At 36.4% G+C, this 22,802-nt stretch overlaps 2 protein-coding genes and 1 long non-coding RNA gene across 6 annotated transcripts in view; 2 read left to right on the top strand and 1 right to left on the bottom strand.

The window, feature by feature from the left end:
• The first annotated feature begins 1,280 nt into the window (after nt 1–1,280).
• The window catches only part of LOC118767629, a 142,754-nt gene continuing 121,232 nt past the window's right edge, over nt 1,281–22,802 (top strand). Inside the window, exon 1 of the mRNA XM_036512509.1 lies at nt 1,281–1,427. Coding sequence (XP_036368402.1) covers nt 1,395–1,427 — 33 coding nt within the window. The 5' untranslated portion in view covers nt 1,281–1,394. The remainder of the gene's footprint in view (nt 1,428–22,802) is intronic.
• LOC118767635 overlaps nt 7,060–22,802 on the bottom strand; it is a 134,680-nt gene continuing 118,937 nt past the window's right edge. Inside the window, exon 3 of the long non-coding RNA XR_005003552.1 lies at nt 7,060–7,134. This is a non-coding gene — a long non-coding RNA (uncharacterized LOC118767635). The remainder of the gene's footprint in view (nt 7,135–22,802) is intronic.
• Nucleotides 10,379–22,383, top strand: LOC115223694 (leucine-rich repeat-containing protein 1-like). Of its 4 annotated transcripts, none has more exons than XM_036512507.1 (3): nt 10,379–10,619; nt 17,420–18,180; nt 20,945–22,383. In XM_036512507.1, exons 2-3 carry the CDS (start codon nt 17,452–17,454, stop codon nt 21,440–21,442), a joined length of 1,227 nt encoding a protein of 408 aa, XP_036368400.1. In that variant the 5' UTR covers nt 10,379–10,619; nt 17,420–17,451; the 3' UTR covers nt 21,443–22,383. The 4 variants fall into 4 exon arrangements, with proteins under 4 accessions (XP_036368400.1, XP_036368401.1, XP_029650228.1 ...); XM_036512508.1 differs by lacking the exon at nt 10,379–10,619 and adding an exon at nt 14,001–14,167 and having other exon boundaries at nt 17,618–18,180; XM_029794368.2 differs by lacking the exon at nt 10,379–10,619 and adding an exon at nt 14,025–14,167 and having other exon boundaries at nt 20,945–21,852.

Here is a 22,802-nt window from a genome sequence, read left to right as displayed (position 1 = left end):
TCCTCTTGTACAGCGCATGGCCGCATCCCAACATAATATATTTTATAAGCCATATGTCATGTTTATATATAGTGCCAAAGTAAATGAATAAAGGACGCCAAAAACTGTTCTACTTTTATAAAGAGAAGATAGATTTTATTCACAGTGTACAAAGTGATTTGTGATTTTTAGTGTAGTGTTGTGTCATGAATGCATGCTTATAATATTTGTGTCTGTGTGTTTTGTGTGCGACAGAAGTACAGAATAGGGTGCATGCGAATACAACAAAGCATAAGAGAAGTCTCAACAATTTGTGTTAAAATGGAGTTATTTTAGAGTTATTTTACCAGTTCATGTAGTACACAATAATGAGTTCTATAACAAGATTTGAGTCTCGGAGCGGAGATTAGTTGAATCACTTGTTGTGCATATTTTTCTCTTGATATAGATATTCTTTCAGATATATATACTGCAACTGTTTTTCCGTGGTGAGATTTTCACACTAACAGCATGAGTTGAATCTGTATTTATCTTGTTGTGTACAAGTTGAAGTCTTCGTAGATGGAGATGATGTTGGTGATGACGTTCTGTCTGTCGCTGGTTTACAATAGTGTCTCCATAGTATGGTTGGCTTGCCTTTCGAACTGGAACATGGTTGAGTAAGCTCTGTGTGTTCTCCGACCAAGACCTTAAAAGGTCTTAAGCCGAAAGACGTTGAATCATTAAATAATCAGCCTATTTATGGAATTATGGTGGCTGAAATGAAAGGTCCTATCCGATAGCCGTGATTGGTCAGTTTACACACTGGCGCGAAATAAGTAGAGAGACAGACCGCGCTTAGATGCTAACCAATCAGATCAGTGGACACAACAAGGTTAAACTAGTCAAAGATGTTTGTAATCTCAAACGAGATCATTCCTAATGTTTTTCTCAAACAGTGAAGATAGCAATATTGCTACAACATTATCCCTGTACATGGATCATACAGCTCTCACCAACCACTCATCTATTCCTAGTTTCCACATTGGCCACCAGATAAGGTATCGGCTTTGACCCTCTCTGTGACTTTCATCACCTGATCCAACAATTTGATACTTCCGTAATTATTTCTATTTAAGGCGTCGCCTGTTCTTTTGTAGTAGTGGACTATGATGACGTTACACCAGTCACTGGGTGTGGCCGTACTGCCTTTTCTATTAAACAGTGGCAACACACAAACACACACAAAGCCCATAGATACTAAAGCAAAAGAAAGCAAACAGATAAAAGCAAATCCGCCCAAGTGTTTCAGATTAAAAGTGACCAGTCAACTATACATTTAAGATAACAAAAGAAGCTGTCTGTTAACCCATTTCACTGTAGTTTGGAAGGAAAGAGACGCAATACAGCGAATTATTAAGTAAGAAACTTTCATAATGAAGAATTGCCCAAGAACTATATTTCACCCAGTAAGTAAATATATTGTTGATTTTTCCACATGCAAGACACACACACACACACACACACACACATTCTCTTATTTGTTTCAGTCATTTGACTGCGGCCATGCTGGAGCACTGCCTTTAGTCAAACGAATCGACCCCAAGATATACTTTTTTTTAAACTTAGTACTTATTTATCAGTTTCTGTTTGCTGAACTGCTACGTTATGGGGATGTAAACAAACCCACATCAGTTGTCAAGCAATGGCGGGGGTACAAACACACACAAACATATATATACATTATCTCTCCATATAAATAAATAGCTTAAGGTGACCCGCTCTACGCGCGGGTGTGGTTGTTACTTTCTGTTGCTTTCTTTTCTAAATTTGAATCCCCTTCCAGCTCCATTTAGACTCGTTTTTACATAAAAATCCAATTTGTGTATACGTTCGCCTTCTTCATTTTATAGATAAGATTAGATGCCAATTGCGCCAATCTGGAGGGGCTTAGCGCCCCCTTAAATCTTCTCACCATAGCAACCGCATCTTTCCAGATGTGGAGTTTTAACCTACTCAACTCTTTGCCTCATCACGCCTTCTATGCCTGTGTCAATTTTCAGCTCGATCTGACCACTGCTGTGGCCGCCAACCTCTGACGTAGCAAAACATGCATGCAATTTTGACCCAAAGCCTCTTTTATATATATAGATAGCAGAGAAACCCGGTCTTGCTCGGGATTAAAATAGTTTATCAACGTTGTATTTGTTTCGGTATTATAACTTGATTTCATTCGGATCTACATGGGCCACACTTTAAAGATGAGGAATTTTGCCATAGAGGCCACACCTTTCAATTGAGCAAACTCAATTATATATATGCATTAAATATATATATGTACATATATATGCATTATACATATATGTGTGTGTGTGTGTAAGTGTGTGTGTGTGTGTGTGTGTATACGCATTATATACACAAATGAATACAAATTAGATATAAATATATATATATAAGTACAGATATATACACTTTGTATATATACATTATGTATACATATTTATATATAGATACAGACAGCTACCCCAATCATCAGGCCCTTATATAATTTTATTAACATTCAATACAATAAACTATATTTAATTTTTTAAAACCCTTAAGTATGTGTAAAATAAGTATGTGTAAAATAAGTATGTGTAAAATAAGTATGTGTAAAATAAGTATGTGTAAAATAGGTATGTGTAAAATAGGTATGTGTAAAATAGGTATGTGTAAAATAGGTATGTGTAAATTAGTTTCACTGGACTCTACATTTACACCGTTTATTCCTTTGGAATAAAACCAATGTTGTCTTCGAAACACATGTCGAAAGTAAAAGAATTTGAATAGCATTTGCATTCAACTCCATTTATTTACTAATACTACACAAATTACTGCACATTAACCCGGAGTTTCTACCTTTGAATAGGTCACTACATCCTTGTTACTTGCGTGAATTTTGCTACCCTGGTAACTGTTTATTGAGTTTTACATTTTATCGGTAAACAAAGGATAATTCATACATCCATTTACAGATATATATATATATAGTGTGTGTGTGTATGTGTGTGTGTGTGTGTGTGTGTGTGTGTGTGTGTGTATTGTGGAAAGTTTCTGACCTACCTCATATCACTCTTAGTGTACTGTGACACAACTATTAAGTTGACAATTTTCAGGTCGTTAGCATATCAAGTTGGGAAATACTTGTTGCCATGATTAAGAGCATTTCAGGTTTTTGAAAGCAGTGAAATGTCCCACCTGAAAATATTAATGTTTTGTGTATATACTTTCTCCCACCCTGCTTTGTTACATTATATATCCAACACACAAGGACATACAAATATATAAACAGTTGTATATAGATATAAATACCTAATTTAAACATACCTATTTTACACATACTTAAGGGTTTAAAAAAATTAAAATATAGTTTATTGTATTGAATGTTGATAAAATCATATAAGGGCCTGATGATTGGGGTGGCATCTTGAGAGGGGTTCCAGGTTTATCTCGCCAAATAAAAAGAATTTTAATTTTTATTTTAAATACCTACTGTTTTATTACTTGGCAACACGTGTTTCATGAGGTACATCCTCGGGTTCCTAAACCGCTCCGTGTTTCCCTGGAACCCCTCTCAAGATGCCACCCCAATCATCAGGCCCTTATATAGTTTTATCAACATTCAATACAATAAACTATATTTAATTTTTTAAACCCTTAAGTATGTGTAAAATAGGTATGTTTAAATTAGGTATGTTTAAATTAGTTTCGCTGGACTCTACAGTACAAGCAATAATTCAGATAAAAATTCAAAGAAAGATAAAAAGTTACAGAAATAAAAGTTACATGAATAAAGTAAGGAATAAAAAAAAAAAATATAGGAAAATTTACAAAAACTATGTTAATAATATATAGTGTTCCAAATAAAATTAAATTTAGAAACACTATGTTAATAATATATAGTGTTCCAAATAAAATTAAATTTAGAAACACTATGTTAATAATATATAGTGTTCCAAATAAAATTAAGTTTACAAATACTATGTTAATAATATATAGTGTTCCAAATAAAATTAAATTTAGAAACACTATGTTAATAATATATAGTGGTCCAAATAAAATTAAATTTACAAATACTATGTTAATAATATATAGTGTTCCAAATAAAATTAAATTTACAAAAACTATGTTAATAATATATAAAAAATGTGAATTATATAAAACAGAATAACGTAAGCTTTTACATTTTACTTTTGACAAACTTTTTCTAAAAAAGTCGAACCTTTTAAAATTGCATTTTCAAATTTTCTTTCATATACACACACACACACACACACACACACACACATATACACACATTCTCAATTGAAACCGTCCAATGAATAGATTTTTGCGAAAATTTTTATGTATTTGCAGCTTTAATAATAAAGTACATACATACATACATACATGCAGCCTACAAGAAACTCTGAAAATCTTCCCTGCTTGAACTTCCATAAGGCAAACTGGAAACAAATTGAGAAAGAGATCCTCAAACAAAACAGGTGTAAATGTTTCTCCCCAGCAGACATCGACATGAAACTTCAACAATTCATGTTTGTAATGCAAGCCATATGTTACAAATGTGTCCCAGAGAGAAAGGCCACTGTACACCAGAACAAAATCCCCAGGGAGAGGAAAATTCTTATAAGACGGCATACAAAAGTCTCAAATCGCCTAAACAAACAAATTGAAAGCAGTGAAAAGTCCCACCTGAAAATACAACTGCTGGAGATTGAAAAAAATCTGCAGCTCTCCCATGCAAAAGAAAGAGCAGACAAAGAAGCCTGGGCTTTAGACAATATAAAATATTACCCCAGAGCTTTCTACAAGTTTGCCAAGACTCAAGAGATTAAGACTCTATTCCTTAGAGCATAGGCAAGAAAGATATGCCATAATATACATCTGGAAGGACTTGTCTCAAACTTTGGCATCACTGCATAGTGCCAACGACCCCAAATTTGCCACCAAGATGTTGGACAAGATACTGCAATAGCCTGGGCTTCAGAGGTCCACAGCTCTTCAATATCCTCCTGAAGGACCTGAGAGACCTGCATGGGGTGGATGTAGGTGTCTTCAAAATAAAGCTGGACCTCTTCCTGTCAAGTGTCCCAGATGAACCAACTTTGCAGCAAGAGGTGCAGATGAGGGCAGCTGCATCAAACTCTCTCATGCACCAAATGTCAATTCCTAAAAAGCATTCACGAAGGAAGTAAAATTATGTAGCAACACCAAATGGCCGTGCCCCAGCATGGCCACAGCTCATGAGCTGAAACTAGATAAAATAAAAAAATATATATATATTACACACATGGGCATGCGTACACGTACGTATGCAGACGTACGTGCGTATGTATATATATGTGTGTGTGTGCACATGCGTGTTTGTGTGCATATAAGCATGTATTTATGGGCATGCACGTGTGTGCATATATATATATATATATATGTGTATGTATGCATATATATGCTTGTGTGTGTATTTGTGTGCATGCATGAATATGTGTGTATATGTGTAAATATATAGATATATATATATATGTATATATATCGATTTATATGTGTATATATATGTATATATATCGATTTATATGTGTATATATATATATTTACATATATATATATATACACACACACACACAGAGAATATTATTAAAAGGAATAATAATATCCTCAAAAATACATGTTGATACAATATTATCAAGGTAATCCAAATTGGTGAAATTCCAGCTGAACATCTGAAAATTTTTTAGCAATTAATACACACTAACAAAAAGAAATGACAAAATCAAATTCAACTTAAGACATTCATTCATTCAACCATTAGTGATGTCACTGAATAACTAATTTGTTTTGTAGAAATAGAAATTTTAATTTGAACGAAAATAAAATCAAAAGAAGAATAACATTAAGAATGAAAATAACAAATAAACTTATTTAAGAAAAGTCATTCAATTATTTGAGACTTCACATTGATGATGAAATCCAAATAAGAGATACAAACCACCTTACTAATTCTACATTATGAGAATCTGAAATCTACACAGAAAAATAACCTAAAAAATTAGTATTTTTACATACATTTATTGATGATATCACTGGATAACTAAAGAATAAAAATTACAGATAAGATTTCTATATTATACTTATTAGAAGCTTATATACTTTACTTTGTGATAATTAATCATCTGTTTACTCATTATATTAAAAACCCTTTTATAAGAATTAACCGTATTATATAAGAATTAAAAAAATATTCTAATTTATAATGGAAATATTTGAATATCTTTCTAAATTTATGGCAACGTCTTAAAGTAAAGTATTCATTGAAATTTAATATATTTCAGTCGGTTTTCAATCTATCTCCATCATTTCATAAGAATTTTCCTCCCTCTAAGGTTCTTGTTTTTATGCATGTTGGCCTTGTGGTTTGACGCTAGTCTTGGATCCCAACTTAATAAGAGCTTTCTATGTATGGACCAAAAATCCTTATAGATATACAGCCTATGATTTAGGATAGATTTGTCATATAAGGCTTGAATTATGGGCTTGAAATATTTGAGTTTCATGTCAATGTCTATTGTGGAGAGACATTTACACCAATCCTGTTTGAGGGTCTCTTTCTCAATTGATTTCCAGTTAGCTCTATGAAAGTTCACACTGGAAAGATTTCCAGTGCTTTGTATAGGCTGTATATCTTTAAGGACTTTTGGTGCATACATAGACAGCTTTATTATGTTGGGATACAGGTCTAGTGTCATTATCACTTTCACATTATGGATGACGTCCATATTGTTTGTGAATGAGAGATCCAATATATTATTTGCATTGGTTGGCTGGAGCATAATTTGCTCCATGAATGAAGCATTGGTAAGGTTGAGCAGAAACCCCACCTGTGCTCGTTAGCAGTGTTCCATTCCTAAGAGCATTACGCCCTCTGGCCATCCCACATTAGGGAAGCTGAAGTCACCCAAAAGGAAGACGTCGATGTGTTGCTCCAGTATGGTGAGAAGTTCCATCTTTGCGAAGTAGTCTTCAAATTTGTCTGTGTGATTTGAGCATCTTGTTTGAGGGATTTCCATCAGAAATTTTCAAGGCTTGCAGAAACAATTGCAGTACCTTGATTGTCCAATTTCACGACGTCTTTGCTGTATAAACCTAAAGAGAAAGGGAGATGGAGAGATAGAGAAAGACAGGGAGTCAGCGAAGGAGAGTGAGGAGAGAGGGGAGAGAGAGAAAGAGAGTGAGATGAAAAGCAGTATGAAAGTGCAGATAAGTACTACTTATCAAGTACTACTTAAAAAGAAAGTTCATGCAATGCTTATGAATGACAGTTTTTGTAAAACCTAACCAGCTTCCGTGCCAGTGGCATGTAAAAGGGCACCATTCGCGCGTGATCGTTACCAGTGTTGCCTTACTGGTACTTGTGCCCGTGCTAGTAGGGTGCCAAGAGCACCATCCAAGCGTGATTGCTGCTAGAGCAGCCAACTGGCTTCCGTGCCAGTGGCACGTAAAAGGGCGCCATTCGTGCATGATCGTTACCAATGTCACTTCACTGGCACCTGTGCTGGTGGCATGTGTAAACGGATTCGAGTGAGGTCGTTGCCAGTACCGCCTGACTGGCCACCGTGCCGGTGGCATGTAAAAAGCACCCACTACACTCTCGGAGTGGTTGGCATTAGGAAGGGCATCCAGCTGTAGAAACTCTGCCAGATCAAGATTGGAGCCTGGTGCAGCCATCTGGTTCGCCAGCCCTCAGTCAAAATCGTCCAACCCATGCTAGCATGGAAAGCGGATGTTAAACGATGATGATGATGATGATGATGATACGAACACACACACAAATACTATGCGCATGCACTCAGACACTACACCTTGCTAGCACTCACACACACACTCTCTTTGTACACATTGTAAATAAAGTCTTCTTCTCTCTCAAACAGTAGAACGGTTGTCGTCCTTCAATTATTCCTTTGGCTCTGTATTTGGCTTTCATATTTTGTTAGGGGCGACCGTGCTGCATTTTAAAGGAGAACATTTGTCACCAGCTCCATACGTATGGTCGTATTCCCTACAGCATATATGTATTTTCACATATGTCAAAATGTTTGACTAGGGTCTTGTTGATTATCTATCACTAGGGTGAAAACAAATTATGGTTAACAATGTAGGGAATTATCCAAATACATTTGATCTAGGTAGTAGAATGTCTGGATATGGTCTAATACATTGTCTATTACTAAGGTAAGACCAAATTATGATTAACCAAAGTAGGGCATTAGCTAGCATACAAGAACGATTTGAATTAAAATGCTGGCATTAATGGGTCGTAAGTATTCTTATAAGCAGCAGAATGTCTGACGGTAGTCTAATTTTAACAATCATTTTTCCATGTTTGCATGGGGTGAGCAAATTTACCATGGCAGATTTTCTACGACTGGGTGCCCATCCTGTCACCAACCCTTATCTGTTTCAGTTTAGTATTTCTCCATATTCAGACATATTGGCTTTAAATTATGGTGAGATGGCAGGCCTTTCTGAGGGGAGGGGGAACTTGGATGCATCAACCTCAGTACATGACTGGTACTTATTTTATTGACTCGGAAAGGATTATGGTTAAAGTGAACGTTGGCAGAATTTGAGCTCAGAGTGTAAAGACGGACAAAATACCGCTAAGCATTTTGTCTGGCATGCTAACAGTTCTGCCAGCTCAGCATCTTCCCATGGTCAGACAGATTTTCACACAACACTGGAAACGAAGAAGGATATTCATTTACAATAATCATACACTGTCAAGATAAGGAGACATAAACATGCACACACACCCAACTCATGCATAGTATTAATAGAATAGAAGACAAGTAAGCTGTAGTTGAAGAGCCTTGCCCTAGGTGCCATGCAGTGGGACTGAACCTGAAACTTTGTGGTTGAGAGGCAAACTCCTTAGCCATACAGCCATGCCTGTACCTATAAGCTAGTAAAAACTGAAAAACTAAAAATGCAGTAGAAGACTTTTTTTCTATTTGTTTCTGGTATTTTATTACAAAGTTGTCATATTTTCACTTATTTCTTTTTATCATTTCTAGATTCGAGTTCTTGGATTCATTGCTGTGGTCAGCATCTTCTTTCTACTTTTCTGCTTGCCTGGAAGCATATTCTGTGAATAAAGAATATACAGGGACAACATTAAACAAACACAACCAAAAGTTTATAAATAATTCTAAGGAATTTCCAAATAATCAAGTGCATCATATAAATAACAAAACTGTAAGCAAAGAGAAACAGGAATTGGTTCAGTTAAACAACAAAACGAAATATATTATTTATTACTGTGTTAATAATATAGAGTGTGGAGGTTGGGGAGATAGGCAGCATGGAATAGTCTCTGTATATTTAATGGCACAGGCCATGGGTCGTCGTTTTGGCATCATTATTTCAAAACCTTGTAATTTAGCAAAATATCTTCAACCAAACAAAATTAACTGGACAATTGACCCAAAAGAGTTGCATGGCCTAAAAAGTCATCACCTACGTTTGACTGGAGATAAAGGGTACATATCTGCTTTACGATCAGTAGACTTAGAAAGACGCCACCCCCAAAATGTCCTCTATGTGACAACAAATTATATCTATTTTCACAGCTTAATAGAGAATCCTCGCTACAAAAAACAACTTCTTTGGTCATCACAAATGCCATATGGAAATGTATTTGCTAAAATAATGAATTTAATGTTTCGATTCAATGATCATTTTCAAGAAGCGATTGACAAATTCTTTGAAGTCAATATCCCCAACCCAAATATGCATTTGGTGTGTGCTCAGATTCGAATTGGACGGAACCCCACAATGCCACATGATGACCGAAGGATGTCAATGTCAAGTGTTCAATCTCTCTGGAACTTCTTAAGTAAATACAAAAACACCAGCAAGTACAAAATGTTTGTGACAACAGACTCAGAAGAGGTACAGAAGATAGCTTTAAAACAATTTTCTCCTCAAATCGTGTACAACCCTGGGAAAATACTTCATGTGGATCAACCAAGTGGAAATGTGAAAAATAGGTGTGAAGGTTTAAGGAAGGTCATTATGGACCAACATATTCTGACTAAATGTGATACGTTGATAATAAGCCGAAGTAATTTTGGTGAAAATGCTATGATGATGAACCAAAAAGACAACAAAGTGTTTTATTTTATAAAAGGAAATATAACAAGGATCGACAAAAAAAAATTTTTTCGTAACAGGTAAAATACTTGGTTGTGAGACAGGATTTTTTTGACACCCAGAATCTGAAAGTGACATCCATGTATCATCATCATGTCAAGATCTTAAGATACTGGATGCATAGAATTTCATTCGTCTTTCAATAAAACAGATTATGAGGAATAAGGTATAACATACAAACATACATAGCAATTGATTTTCCTTCAAAACCAGAATGTTTTCTTGAAATTCTACTGAAGAACTAATAAAAATCTTCAAATTACTATAGGCAAATTATATCATTTACATATGCCCACGGGCATATAGTGTAAGGGTTTTGAGCATGAGCTATTAACCCCAAGATTCCAAGTTCGATTCCAGGCAGTGACCCGAGCAACACAATTTCTAGTTAACTAAACACTTTAAAACTTCGTATACTGGTAGAATTATTTTCACTTGGCTTTCTTGATAAATTTGTAATCCGTTTGTTTAACGTAGTTTAATTTTTCGAATTTTAACCAATCCTATGCTCTCTTTTGAGCTAAAATCATTTGCTGCATCTAAAACTGAGACAACATCCTGTAACCCTCACCCTCCCCCTAACTCTAAATCTTTTTTTTCTTAATTGTTAAATTAATTTGTTACGCGTGTAAAAAAAAACTAAAGCAATGGAAAATAATTTGGATCTTTTCCTTTTGATGGACGGAATTTTCTAGTTAACTAAACAATTTGAAACTTCGTATACTGGTAGAATGTGTCAAAAGAAAACATTAATTTCACTTAGCTTTTTTGAGAAAATTGTATTTTGTAAGTTTTAGGTAGTTTAATTCTTCGAATTTTAACCAATCGTATTCTCTGTTTTGAGCTGAAATAATTTTCCACGTCTAAACATACTGCTACTGTGACATAAACAGCTATTTTGTGACGTAGTTAACGTAAACAGTTAAATTCGTTTGAAAAGCTTGACATCCTAAACAGCTAAATTCGTTTGGAAAGCCTAAAATTAGTGTTTAAATTATTTTCCTTTGTTTGCATTGCTTTATAGAATTTGAAAGTTATTCGTTTTGTATAAAATTATTGATATATCAATAATTTGTTTACTAATGACCACCACCACTACCACCACCGGAAGCGCGCGTAATTCAAAGTTGTTCACTTTGATATCATCACGTGCGAAAAAATTTCTAGCGTAAGGGAAGTAGCTAAAAAAAATTTGTCGGATGGAGTTATATATGGTTATGTAGAAAAATGGTTTCAATTAGAAAAGGAACATTTCTAGAAAATAGTAAATTCAAGTGTGAACAAATTATTGATATATTATATTAATTGGACAAAAGAAGATTTAGCAACTTACAGAGCATAGGTATCACATTTATTTTTAAACTTAACTTCAAACTTCATTTGTTTTATATTTTGTATATTTTTATATTCTAAATAATTTGCAATTTCAAAAAATATATTAATTTTGCGTTTTTTAATTTGATAAATTCTACGGAATAATTTTGCGCGTTATATACGTTCGCGTTTGTGTAAAAAAAAAATTATTATTTAAGTTTTAAAAATTATTTACTTTGTTCAAAAAATATTATGAATATTAATTAATTTTTAAGAATTATTTAATTTATATAATTAATTCATTAATTTTATTCTGTAAAATAGTAATTAATTCATTTATCTGTAAATCCGCGTGGGAATCGCTATGTTGTCACTCAGGCAGCTAGAAATAGCAGCCAGATTTCCCTCCAATAACACCTTATTGTCTTAAAAAGCAGAAAGGTATCTAAAAAATCCGATTTTTTTTTTTTTTTACTGAAAATCGTGCGGGTGTTACTCTGTAATTTTACCCAAAAATTATATACATTTGTGTGAAGAAATTAATTCATTAAGTTTAACAAATTATATGGTGGTGGTGGGGGGTTGTAACGCGCATGCGCAAGTCACCTCGTAGGATCTCAAGTATCGAGTACCTACGTCTGGCTAGCGCGCACGCGCGAATACGCGCGTGCGCAACCGGGACCACTCTGCGATACAAGTACCCATTTTTCTGGGAAGGAATGAAGGGTGATTCCAGTCTGAAGTTATGTCAATGTATTAAGGTCGTGTTAAGATCAACGGTTCTGGATTCCCAATTGACGGAATCGAAAATGTTTTATTGGAGTCGCAGCTTTTAAATTTTGCGCGTTTATTCAACGGAAATTGGCCGGTGTCAGCTAAGTTAGTTCCGTTATAAATAGTGGTACACTATACCGTCATCACTGTATTTTTTTCTTTCTGCTTATGGTGTTTATTTAAAAATAAAAAAAGTTCTAGTGAAAAGTTTTAAGGTGATTCTTCGGTATAGGTACCGTAAGTGGCTTTGTTTACATTTCTGAAGATAACAGAAACCCTTTTCTCCCACCCTTAACCATAACCCTAATCCCCCATATATAAAAAAAAACAACACTTTCTTGACATGTGTCTGGTACCTCTAGCCAAGTTACGCCAGTTTTAAAATTAATTATTTTTATTAAATCTTTATATATAAAAGTGAAGTTGTGTGTCTCTCCTCCGATTTAGATTCCTAACTACTCCCACATTTTGCGGTGCAGTTTAACCAAAAGCGGGTATCTTATAGTCGTGATTCATATCGAGCCCTTCTGGGTATTAGCGCGCGTCTACGATGAGTCTACGATTTTAAAAAATAATTTACCATCATTTTTTGCTATTTTTTGGCTATAACTCTCTAAAAATGCTTATATAGTTATTTCCCTTACAAACCCGAGCAACGCCGGGCGATACTGCTAGTTATATATAAATGAATTTTTATTATAATCATTCGAACTCATCCAACATTTTGTATTTGTCTGTTTTATGATGTCCCCATTCTATGTTTCGATCCTATGTGATCATAATAAAGAATTCATCAGAAGAGGAGAAAAAGAAACCATTGAAGAAGTTAAATTAGGGATCATGCTGGCTAAGGCCCTTTCAGGTGTGATCAAACGTATAATCTTTATATATAAAAGGTTGTGTGTCTGTCTCCTACGATTTAGATTCCTAACTACTCCCACATTTTGCGGTGCAGTTTAACCACAACCGGGTATCTTATAGTCGTGATTCATATCGAGCCCTTCTGGGTATTAGCGCGCGTCTACGATGAGTCTATGATTTAAAAAAAAATTTACCATAATTTTTCCGTATTTTTAATGCATTTTCGCTCGGTTTATATAAGGGAAGTAACTCTCTAAAAATGTAAAAAGCTACAGTAACATCCCCCTTTGTGGTTAGCCATATTGAGATGGCTATTATACTTTACATCTCTAAAAATGCCTATATAGTTATTTCCCTTACAAACCCGAGCAACGCCGGGTGATACTGCTAGTGTGAAATAAACGGTTATTAATTAGAGCGAGGACAAACGACTTCAACGTATGGAGACAACTGGCAAAATGAAAGGAAGAAGCCAGTGTAGACAGAGATGGAAAACACTCGATGACTTTACCGGCTGGGTACTACTTGAGAACAGTGGTCCCGGTGCGCGCACTCGCGTAGATGCGCATCCGCACTAGCTAGTCGTGACCAGCCGATCCTACAACGACTACCTAGCAAAGTAAATGAAACACAAAATAAATAATTTTTAACACAAAGTAGATAATTTTTGTTAAACAAAGTAAATAAAACACAAAAATACAAAGTGAAGATCGACTAGTCATGACTAGCTAGCGCGAGTGCGCGCGTCGGGACCACTGTTCTCCAGTGGTACCACCGGCTGGTTAAAGAAAGATCGACTTTATAATTTAAGATGTATGTGAGACAGAAGACAGAAACGTATGATAGCCGGAGTCTGTCCGCATTTTAAGTAGAGATCGTGTCCACCGTAATTAAATTAGCTGTTCTCCTTTTCCGGAGGTAAAAAAAGCTACTCTAATTGCTAAGCAACTAACAGGAAGTAGTCGTAAACAAACTTGTAATTCAAACCGCGAACTCTCAATAAACAGATTTGACACCAGTAAGTTTTGTACTTTTAACGTTTTATACTTGTAAGGATTATAATTAATAGTCTGAGATCATAATTATAGTTATTGTTTCTGAAGTTCTCCTAAGTTATTTATTATTTTATTTTCCCAATTCAACGCAGATTAATTCAATGTAAACTTTTATATAATACATAAACAACCAGCCAGTTGACTAAAGCAGACGCTCAGATTCCACCATAACACAAATATGAACAAAAGGCTTGCTAAACTAATAAAACTTAGCGACAAACTACAATATTTTTAAATACTTCATTAACATAGAACTATCCAAGAGAAATACAGATGAGAAGAGCCCTGATGGACTCGCTCTTCACCCTTAGGCTAGAGGCAGAGACCTCGTACAAGGACTCTTTATTTTATTACACGTCCCTTAATAATAATAATAGTAAACATTGTGTACAGTGCTCAGGTGCACTACAACTCATCTAAAGTGCATATATAATCAGGTGTAGTTTCGACGGATTTCGGAAAGCATGAGGGCCTTAAAGGATGCAGTGTCATGGCAGTCAACAACTGACGCAGGCAGTCAACTATCTCCGTGTCTACACTAAACATACGCACAAATCCTTTTATGTATACACACGCAATATTTAAGAAAAAAATGAATATACACAAAAAAGAACGAAACATGTGTATATACACACACAATATTTAAGAACAAAGGAATACTACGTCGGTGATGAAGTTTACTACATTCGTAGATGAACGAAATAAGGCATTCGAATCTCGCAACCAGTCGATGTACTACGTTTTTTTTAAGCTATGGTTTTGAGACGTTGGTGAGTGTTGGGCCACTCACCAAGGTTTTTGACAACGTTAGGGTTCCGCCTCACTAAAGTATCAGATGGGTGCTTGGAAGAATGCCTGGCTATTTGTTCCAGCGCCTCAGGCTTGCAATCACTCGCAGCAATGCCGTGAGTGCTTTAGAGATGCCCTTGATTAACCATTATGCAAAATAAACACGTGCTCAGGGCATCAAGGGGAAAAAGGGGAACCAGCACTAGTGAGGTTGCCTCAACAGGTCATCACAAGTGCAGTTTATTGCCCAATGATTGAAGTTACTTAGGTGGGTCGGTTATGCTGCACTGGCATTTGTCATGGTCACAGTCTCACTTGGCATGCTGGGTCTTCTGAATCACAGCATATCTCCAAAGGTCTCAGTCAACTTATCCTAACAAAAGATTTGCTGGCCTTGTGCAAAAAATTAGAATCAATATACTTTTTAATCACCAAATCTGAGGAAGCATAAAAGTTGATTAGTACCAGCTTACTTCCTAACCTGCGGTTTTGGGTTCAGTCCCACTACATAGCACCTTGGACAATTGTCTTCTACTATAACCCCAGACTGATTTAGGCCTTGTGAATGGATTCAATGAAAAGAAACTGCATGGCACCTTGGGCAAGTATCTTCTACTATAGCCTCAGGTTGACCAAAGCCTTGTGAGTGGATTTGGTAGACAGAAACGGAAAGAAACCTCACCGCCTTGACTGGCTTCCATGCTGGTGGCACGTAAGAAGCACCAACCGATCATGGCCGTTGCCAGCCCCCCTGGCACCTGTGCCGGTGGCATGTAAAAAGCACCCACTACACTCACCGTGTGGTTGGCAATAGGAATGGCATCCAGCTGTAGAAACACTGCCAGATCAGACCGGAGCCTGGTGCAGCCTCCTGGCTTCCCAGACCCCGGTCAAACTGTCCAACCCATGCTAGCATGGAAAACGGACGTTAAACAATGATGATGACATATGAGTTTGTGTGTCTGTTTGTCCTCCCACCATCACTTGACAACTGATGGTGGTGTGTTTACGTCCCCATAACTTAGTGGTTCAGCCAAAGAGACCGATAGAATAAGTACTAGGCTTCCAAAGAATAAGTCCTGGGGTCGATTTGCTCCAGCATGGCTGCAGTCAAATGACTGAAACAAGTAAAAGAGTAAAAGGGAATATTCACTTCTTGTCTTCTAGCCATGGGAAGAATATTATTTGGCTTGAAAATAGGTGAGGGTGGGCAACAGGGTGGGCATCTTCAAAACCATGCAGTTGAGAAATAAACTTCAATGAATTTGGTCTGTTTTATATCCTTGTATTCAACATCATCGTTTAACCTCCGGTCTCCATGCTGGCATGGGTCGGACAGTTTGACTGAGGACTGGCAGCACCAGGCTCCAGTCTTGATCTGGCAGAGTTTCAACAGCTGGATGCCCTTCCTAACGCCAACCACTCCGAGAGTGTAGTGGGTGCTTTTAAAGTGCCACCAGCACAAGGGCCAGTCAGGTGGTACTGGCAACGGCCACACTCAAATGGTGCTTTTTACGTGCCACCTGCACAGGAGCCAGTCCAGCGGCACTGGTAATGACCTCGCTCGAATGTTTTTTCACGTGCCAGTAAGGTGATGCTGGTATCGATCATGCTTGAACGGTGCATTTTACGTGCCACCGGCACAGAAGCCAGTTAGCTGCTCTGGCAATGATCACACTGGTCATATGTTTGTTTATATACTGTTAGGTAACTTGTTACAGTTACAAGAGCTAATCAGTTACTTACTTGTATTGAATATCTTTATATATAAAAGTCAAGTTGTGTGTCTGTCTACTCCGATTTAGATTCCTAACTACTCCCACATTTTGCGGTGCAGTTTAACCAAAACCGGGTATCTTATAGTCATGATTCATATCGAGCCCTTCTGGGTATTAGCGCGTGTCTACGATGAGTCTACGGTTTAAAAAATAATTTACCATCATTCTTTCCATTTTAATGCATATTTTTTAAATATAAGGGAAGTAACTCTCTAAAAATGTCTACGATGAGTCAACGATTTAAAAAAAAATTTACCATAATTTTTTTTTCATTTTTAATGCATTTTTTGCTATTTCTTGGCTATAACTCTCTAAAAATGCTTTATAGTTATTTCCCTTACGAACCCGAGCAATGCCGGGCGATACTGCTAGTATAATATAACGAAGCAGGAGAGAAGAAAGTATATACACGATGCACTACCATTAATATTACACGAGACTCAATGCTCTTTATCAAAGGCTCACAGTGAACTGCTACCCACACACACTGCCAATCGCTCACAGTTCTTTAATTTATAACAATAAGTTAGTTCACCTTTAGTCACTTGGGGGTGGTCAGAATTCTTCCATAACAGTCTGTTTATCGATACTTTTTAATTATTTTGATTGATTAATAATTTTATTTATTTTTTAAAATTTTCTTTTTAGATGACAAATTGAGAAGAAAAAATAATAAACAAATGGAGATTTTAGGAGTGGAAAATTATATTCGAAATGCTTATAAAATAAAAGATACCTCATTGAACTTGAGCCATCGTTGTCTAACTGTGATACCATCGAATCTGATTAACTTGAAATGGATTCATAGATTAATGCTTAACAACAACAAACTGCTTTTACCGCCAGAAGTCAGTGAATTAGTTGAGTTGGAAGAACTTACATTGGACCATAACATGCTTACTCTTCTACCGAACAAAATAGAGAAATTACAAAATCTGAAAAGACTCATTTGCTGTCACAACCCACTTGGAACAGTCATGCCAGAAATTGGTTACCTGCATCAGCTCCAAGAACTTTGGTTGAACGCTTGTCAGCTCATGTTTTTACCGAAGGAAATTGGCAACTTGAAAAACTTGTGTAAATTCAGTGCAAAAGTTAATAAGTTGAATTCCATACCAGATACTATAGGTGGACTTACTAAACTCCATTGGATTAACTTATCCAGTAATTTAGTCTCAGACCTTCCTGAAAGTTTTGGTAAGCTTCGGTCGCTCAACCATGTCAACTTGAGTTGTAATAAGTTTAAAACGCTTCCACAGTGTTTTCTTACTTTACCACAAATTATGGTGTTAGACTTAAGGGAAAATGAGATAGCTGACCTCCCCGATGACTTCCTGACAGCGTTTCCTAACTTGAATCGACTTGACTTGAGAGAGAACATAATTCAAGAAGCACCACAGTCATGGCAGGTAAGTCTTGTGTCTCTTCTTGGAGAACTTAGGGAGAAATTGCAAGATTTTAAAGAATTTAAATCAGTGTTTCTCAACCAGGGTTCACATCACCTTTGGGGTTTTATATATAACTAGCAGTATCCCCTGGCGTTGCTCGGGTTTGTTTCGACCCTTTAGAATTGGAATTTTTGAAAAGTAAAAATTTTGCATTACGTAGCTTGTTATTCTCTTTAAGTGAACATTCTTCTGGTTGAAATACACCGAAAAATGGCAACACAGCAGTCGTAAAAAATAGGGATTTTCATAGAAAAAAAGCACCTTTTTGATGTAAATAATTTTTGGTGTTAACATGGTCTGATTTGAATGAAGAGCAAGCCTTCTTCTATCATACTCTCAATTTTGGCCAACTTGAGCTGCAGGGTCTCGGAGGAGATAGTGTTAGTTGAAGGCTACCTAACCTGCCATGTACAGACAACTTCAGCTTTATATATATATACTCTTACTCTTTACTCTTTTACTTGTTTCAGTCATTTGACTGCGGCCATGCTGGAGCACCACCTTTAATCGAGCAACTCAACCCCGGGACTTATTTTTTTGTATGCCCAGTACTTCTTCTATCGGTCTCATTTGCCGAACCGCTAAGTAACGGGGACATAAACATACCAGCATCGGTGGTCAAGCAATGCTAGGGGGACAAACACAGACATGCATATATATATATATACATATATACGACGGGCTTCTTTCAGTTTCCATCTACCAAATCCACTCACAAGGCTTTGGTCGGCCCGAGGCTATAGCAGAAGACACTTGCCCAAGGTGTCACGCAGTGGGACTGAACCCGGAACCATGTGGTTGGTAAACAAGCTACTTACCGCCACTCCTACGCCTATATAGAGATTTTGTTGTCAAAATTTATGTGTCCATAATACACAAAATATTCTGACATTTTTTTTATACAATTCATAATATTTTATTACAAAAATATAAGAGGGTTTCTATTAAATGGGTATGAGGGTCCAGCTGAGCAAAATAGGAATCGAAAGGGTCCATAGGTAAAAAATGGTTGAGAAGCCCTGATTTAAATTTTCTCTAATCAGGTAATAATACAAAGAGGTATGGCAACGTTCCTTGTGATTTTCTCGTTAAGAAAGATCCGCCGCAAACTAGCAGCAGAATGAGATGGACATTGTGAGGATGATAATAGTGATGATAAAGATGAAAATCATCATCATCTTCATTTAATGTCCACTTTTCCCATACTTGCTTGAGTCAGATGGAATTTCACCACCATCATCATCATCATCGATTAACGTCCGTTTTCCCTGCTGGTATGGGTTGGACGTTTTGAATTTTGAATATTTGGGCTGGTCTGATCATGACTTCTTAAATAAGAAACCATGCAATATTGCATCAGGTTTGGTTAAGGAGGTCTCGCCCTGGTACGTGATGTGTGTTTCTTTATATTTCCCCTGATGAAAGAGTAATTATTGTGATGCACCCTCGTGCATTAAATGCGGTGATGAACCCCTGAAATGGCCATAGGGAATGTAAATATGGTCAGTCCCCTGTCACCCCCTCTGTGAGTCAGTCCCCTATCATCCCCTCTGTGAGTCAGTCCCCTATCATCCCCTCTGTGAGTCAGTCCCCTGTCATCCCCTCTGTAAGTCAGTCCCGTGTCATCCCCTCTGTAAGTCAATCTCCTGTCACCCCCTCTGTGAATCAGTCCCCTGTCATCCCCTCTGTGAGTCAGTCCCCTGTCACCCCCTCTATAAGTCAGTCCCCTGTCACCCCTCTATGAGTCAGTCCCCTGTCACCCCTTCTGTGAGTCAGTCCCCTGTCATCCCCTCTATGAGTCAGTCCCCTGTCACCCCTTCTATGAGTCAGTCCCCTGTCATCCCTTCTATGAGTCAGTCCCCTGTCACCCCCTCTGTGAGTCAGTCCCCTGTCACCCCTTCTGTGAGTCAGTCCCCTGTCACCCCTTCTGTGAGTCAGTCCCCTGTCACCCCCTCTGTGAGTCAGTCCCCTGTCACCCCTTCTGTGAGTCAGCCCCCTGTCATCCCCAGTTATACTTCCATGTAGGTCAAAAAATGTAAACATGGCATGTTATATTTTTTAACCTTGAATTTAAACAAAGTAAATTTCTCTTTGTATTGTGAAAAGGTGTGTGACTGGTTGTTTTGGTTTTTTTTTGTTGTTGAAATTCTTGAGAGTTTACAATAATTCCTATTGTTTACGTTTTTTATTTTCACTGAATGCCAGCCGAATCTATTTGACATTTCAAAGACGAAAAGAGCAATTGGGTCATGGTATTTAAATTCCCATATTTTGTTTGAAAATGAAATTATTTCTTTGTGGGCCTCAAAATGGGAGTACCATCATTATTTTGTTTCTTAACCCTTTAGCATTCAGATTGTTCTTGTCAAATGTAAAGCTTATCTATTCACAGCGTTTTGAATCAACCATGAATTATCTTATAGCTTCAAGATTTCAATGATGTGATTGTGTACGTTTAAAATGACATTGTAGAGTAGGTGTGAAAGGGTGGATCTGGTCAGTTTGAATATAAAACAAGAAGAATATTTGGGCCAGGTGTGACAGGTTTGAATGCTAATTGGCTAATGATGATGTTCAACGATTTTGTTTTATGATAACATCACTGTTATATTAATTAGGTAAAAAAAAAATAATAACATTTAAAAAAATGTAAAAAAAAAAAAAAAAAAAAAAAAAAACTGCCATAAAAATCAGTCAATTTATTTCTACTAATGATTCATTTCAGGATGTTGGTTATATCTTAACTGGGAGATGTGAAGATGATGTTATTTTGGTTGATCCAGACTACTTCAAAATAAGGAAGCAAAAACCACACAGCAGTCGGAGAGAACACAGCTGCTCCAAAACCAGCATCTGTGAAACGATTACTAATCAGACCGAAAGAAACAAGACCATTTCTACCAGGGACAAAGATGTTGCCCAAACCAAGGTCATTAATGATGTGATTACAGAGAACGGAGGTCACATCTCAGCTGTCAGTGTTAAACAAGACTTTACCAGAAGTGAATGGAATGTAAATAACGGCAGTATTAGACAAAAAGGAAGCATTGTTCAGATTGAAGCTAACAATGTAAGGACTATGGAAGGCACAAAGGGCTTGATCTCTTTGGGCAATGTTAAAGAACACTTGGTTGTCCAAGATGAATCAGTTAGAATTAAAATGGGAGAAAATAAAATGAATTGTATACATATTCTACAAAATTCTGAATATAAACCACCTTAGACTTGTTTGAGTAATTAGCATTTTTATTTACCTCAATAAAAATACAGAATTTATTCCCAAAGTTGCTTTCATAAATCCCTGTAACCTTGTCGAGCCATTGAGACAACCGCGAAGAATTTTTTCTTTGTGGCATTGGTTTCCTAAACTGGATGAGAGAACTTGAAATTAGCACAGAAATTTAACAAAAATAAAAGACACTTGTTAATTTTGTAGTGTTACCTCTGTAGCTGTAAACCTATAACACACTGTGGTGCCTGCTAACGGCATGCTGAGAATTAAGTGTATTATCAAGGACATAACACTGGACGGTCACAAGATGCAAATTGCAGCTGCCTTGACTATTTGCTTCTTTGTTATAAACTCATCAATCCATTCTCTCATATGTATTTATATGAATTCTTACAAAATTTGTGTTTATCTTTTATCTTTTACTTGTTTCAGTCATGAGACTGTGGCCATGCTGGGGCATTGCATTGAAAATTTTTTATGGGGTTGTTAGTGTAGGGTTAAAGTATTTTTTGAAGGTGTGCTCAGGAAATAAAAAGAGGAAATGAAAAATTAATGATGGTAGTGATACAGTTAATAGCTCCAAGTAGTACCAGTTGTCTTATAATGCTTGTCACCAGGGCAACCAAGAGATGGCAAAAATGTTGTAGAATTTTTGTCATTTAAATCCAATCACATACCATAACATTTCTTGATCCATTTTGTATTGATTAAAGGATGCTACTTTGGTGTGTGATAACGAAGTTATTTTACTAAATTCTTTTTTATATTTAAAGTAATTGAAAGAAACACAGAGCATCTCAAAATAAATACAGTAATGAAAGGGTGAAAGAAAAGCTTTTTTATGTCTTTGAAATTATGGGCTAAATTTCTTTAAAGAGGTGGATATACAGTTCATCTAGTACCTATACCACTTTCTACTGCAGCTGATGATAGTAACAATGTTAACCCCTTCGTTACTGTATTTATCTTGAGATGCTCTGTGTTTCTTTCAATTATTTTAAATATAAAAAAGAATTTAGTAAAATAACTTCGTTATCATTAAGCTAGTGTTAGGAACGTAAATTGTGACTAAGGTTTGGTGGAAGATTTTAATTAAAAACTTATGAAAACAAGACATTTTACCACAGAGCCAGAGCCGGTTTTGGCCGGGTTAGTAACAAAAGGGTTAAAGAGTGGGGTAGAAGTCAAAATCTTATGGTATTTATTAGAGGGAAAGCTCTATCAGGGGCTCCTAATATCAACAGTACTAACCAGTTTCTAAATCCTCTAAATAGAACAGGTATAATTAAGAAAAAGATTGTAACAATGTCATTTGTGTATGTTTTGTTGTGAAATGGACAGGTTGGGCAGG

This window comes from Octopus sinensis, linkage group LG23 (genome assembly GCF_006345805.1).
Source record: "Octopus sinensis linkage group LG23, ASM634580v1, whole genome shotgun sequence".
In the NCBI taxonomy this organism is placed as follows: Eukaryota; Metazoa; Mollusca; class Cephalopoda; order Octopoda; family Octopodidae; genus Octopus; species Octopus sinensis.
This window is presented reverse-complemented; position numbering and strand designations above follow the sequence as displayed.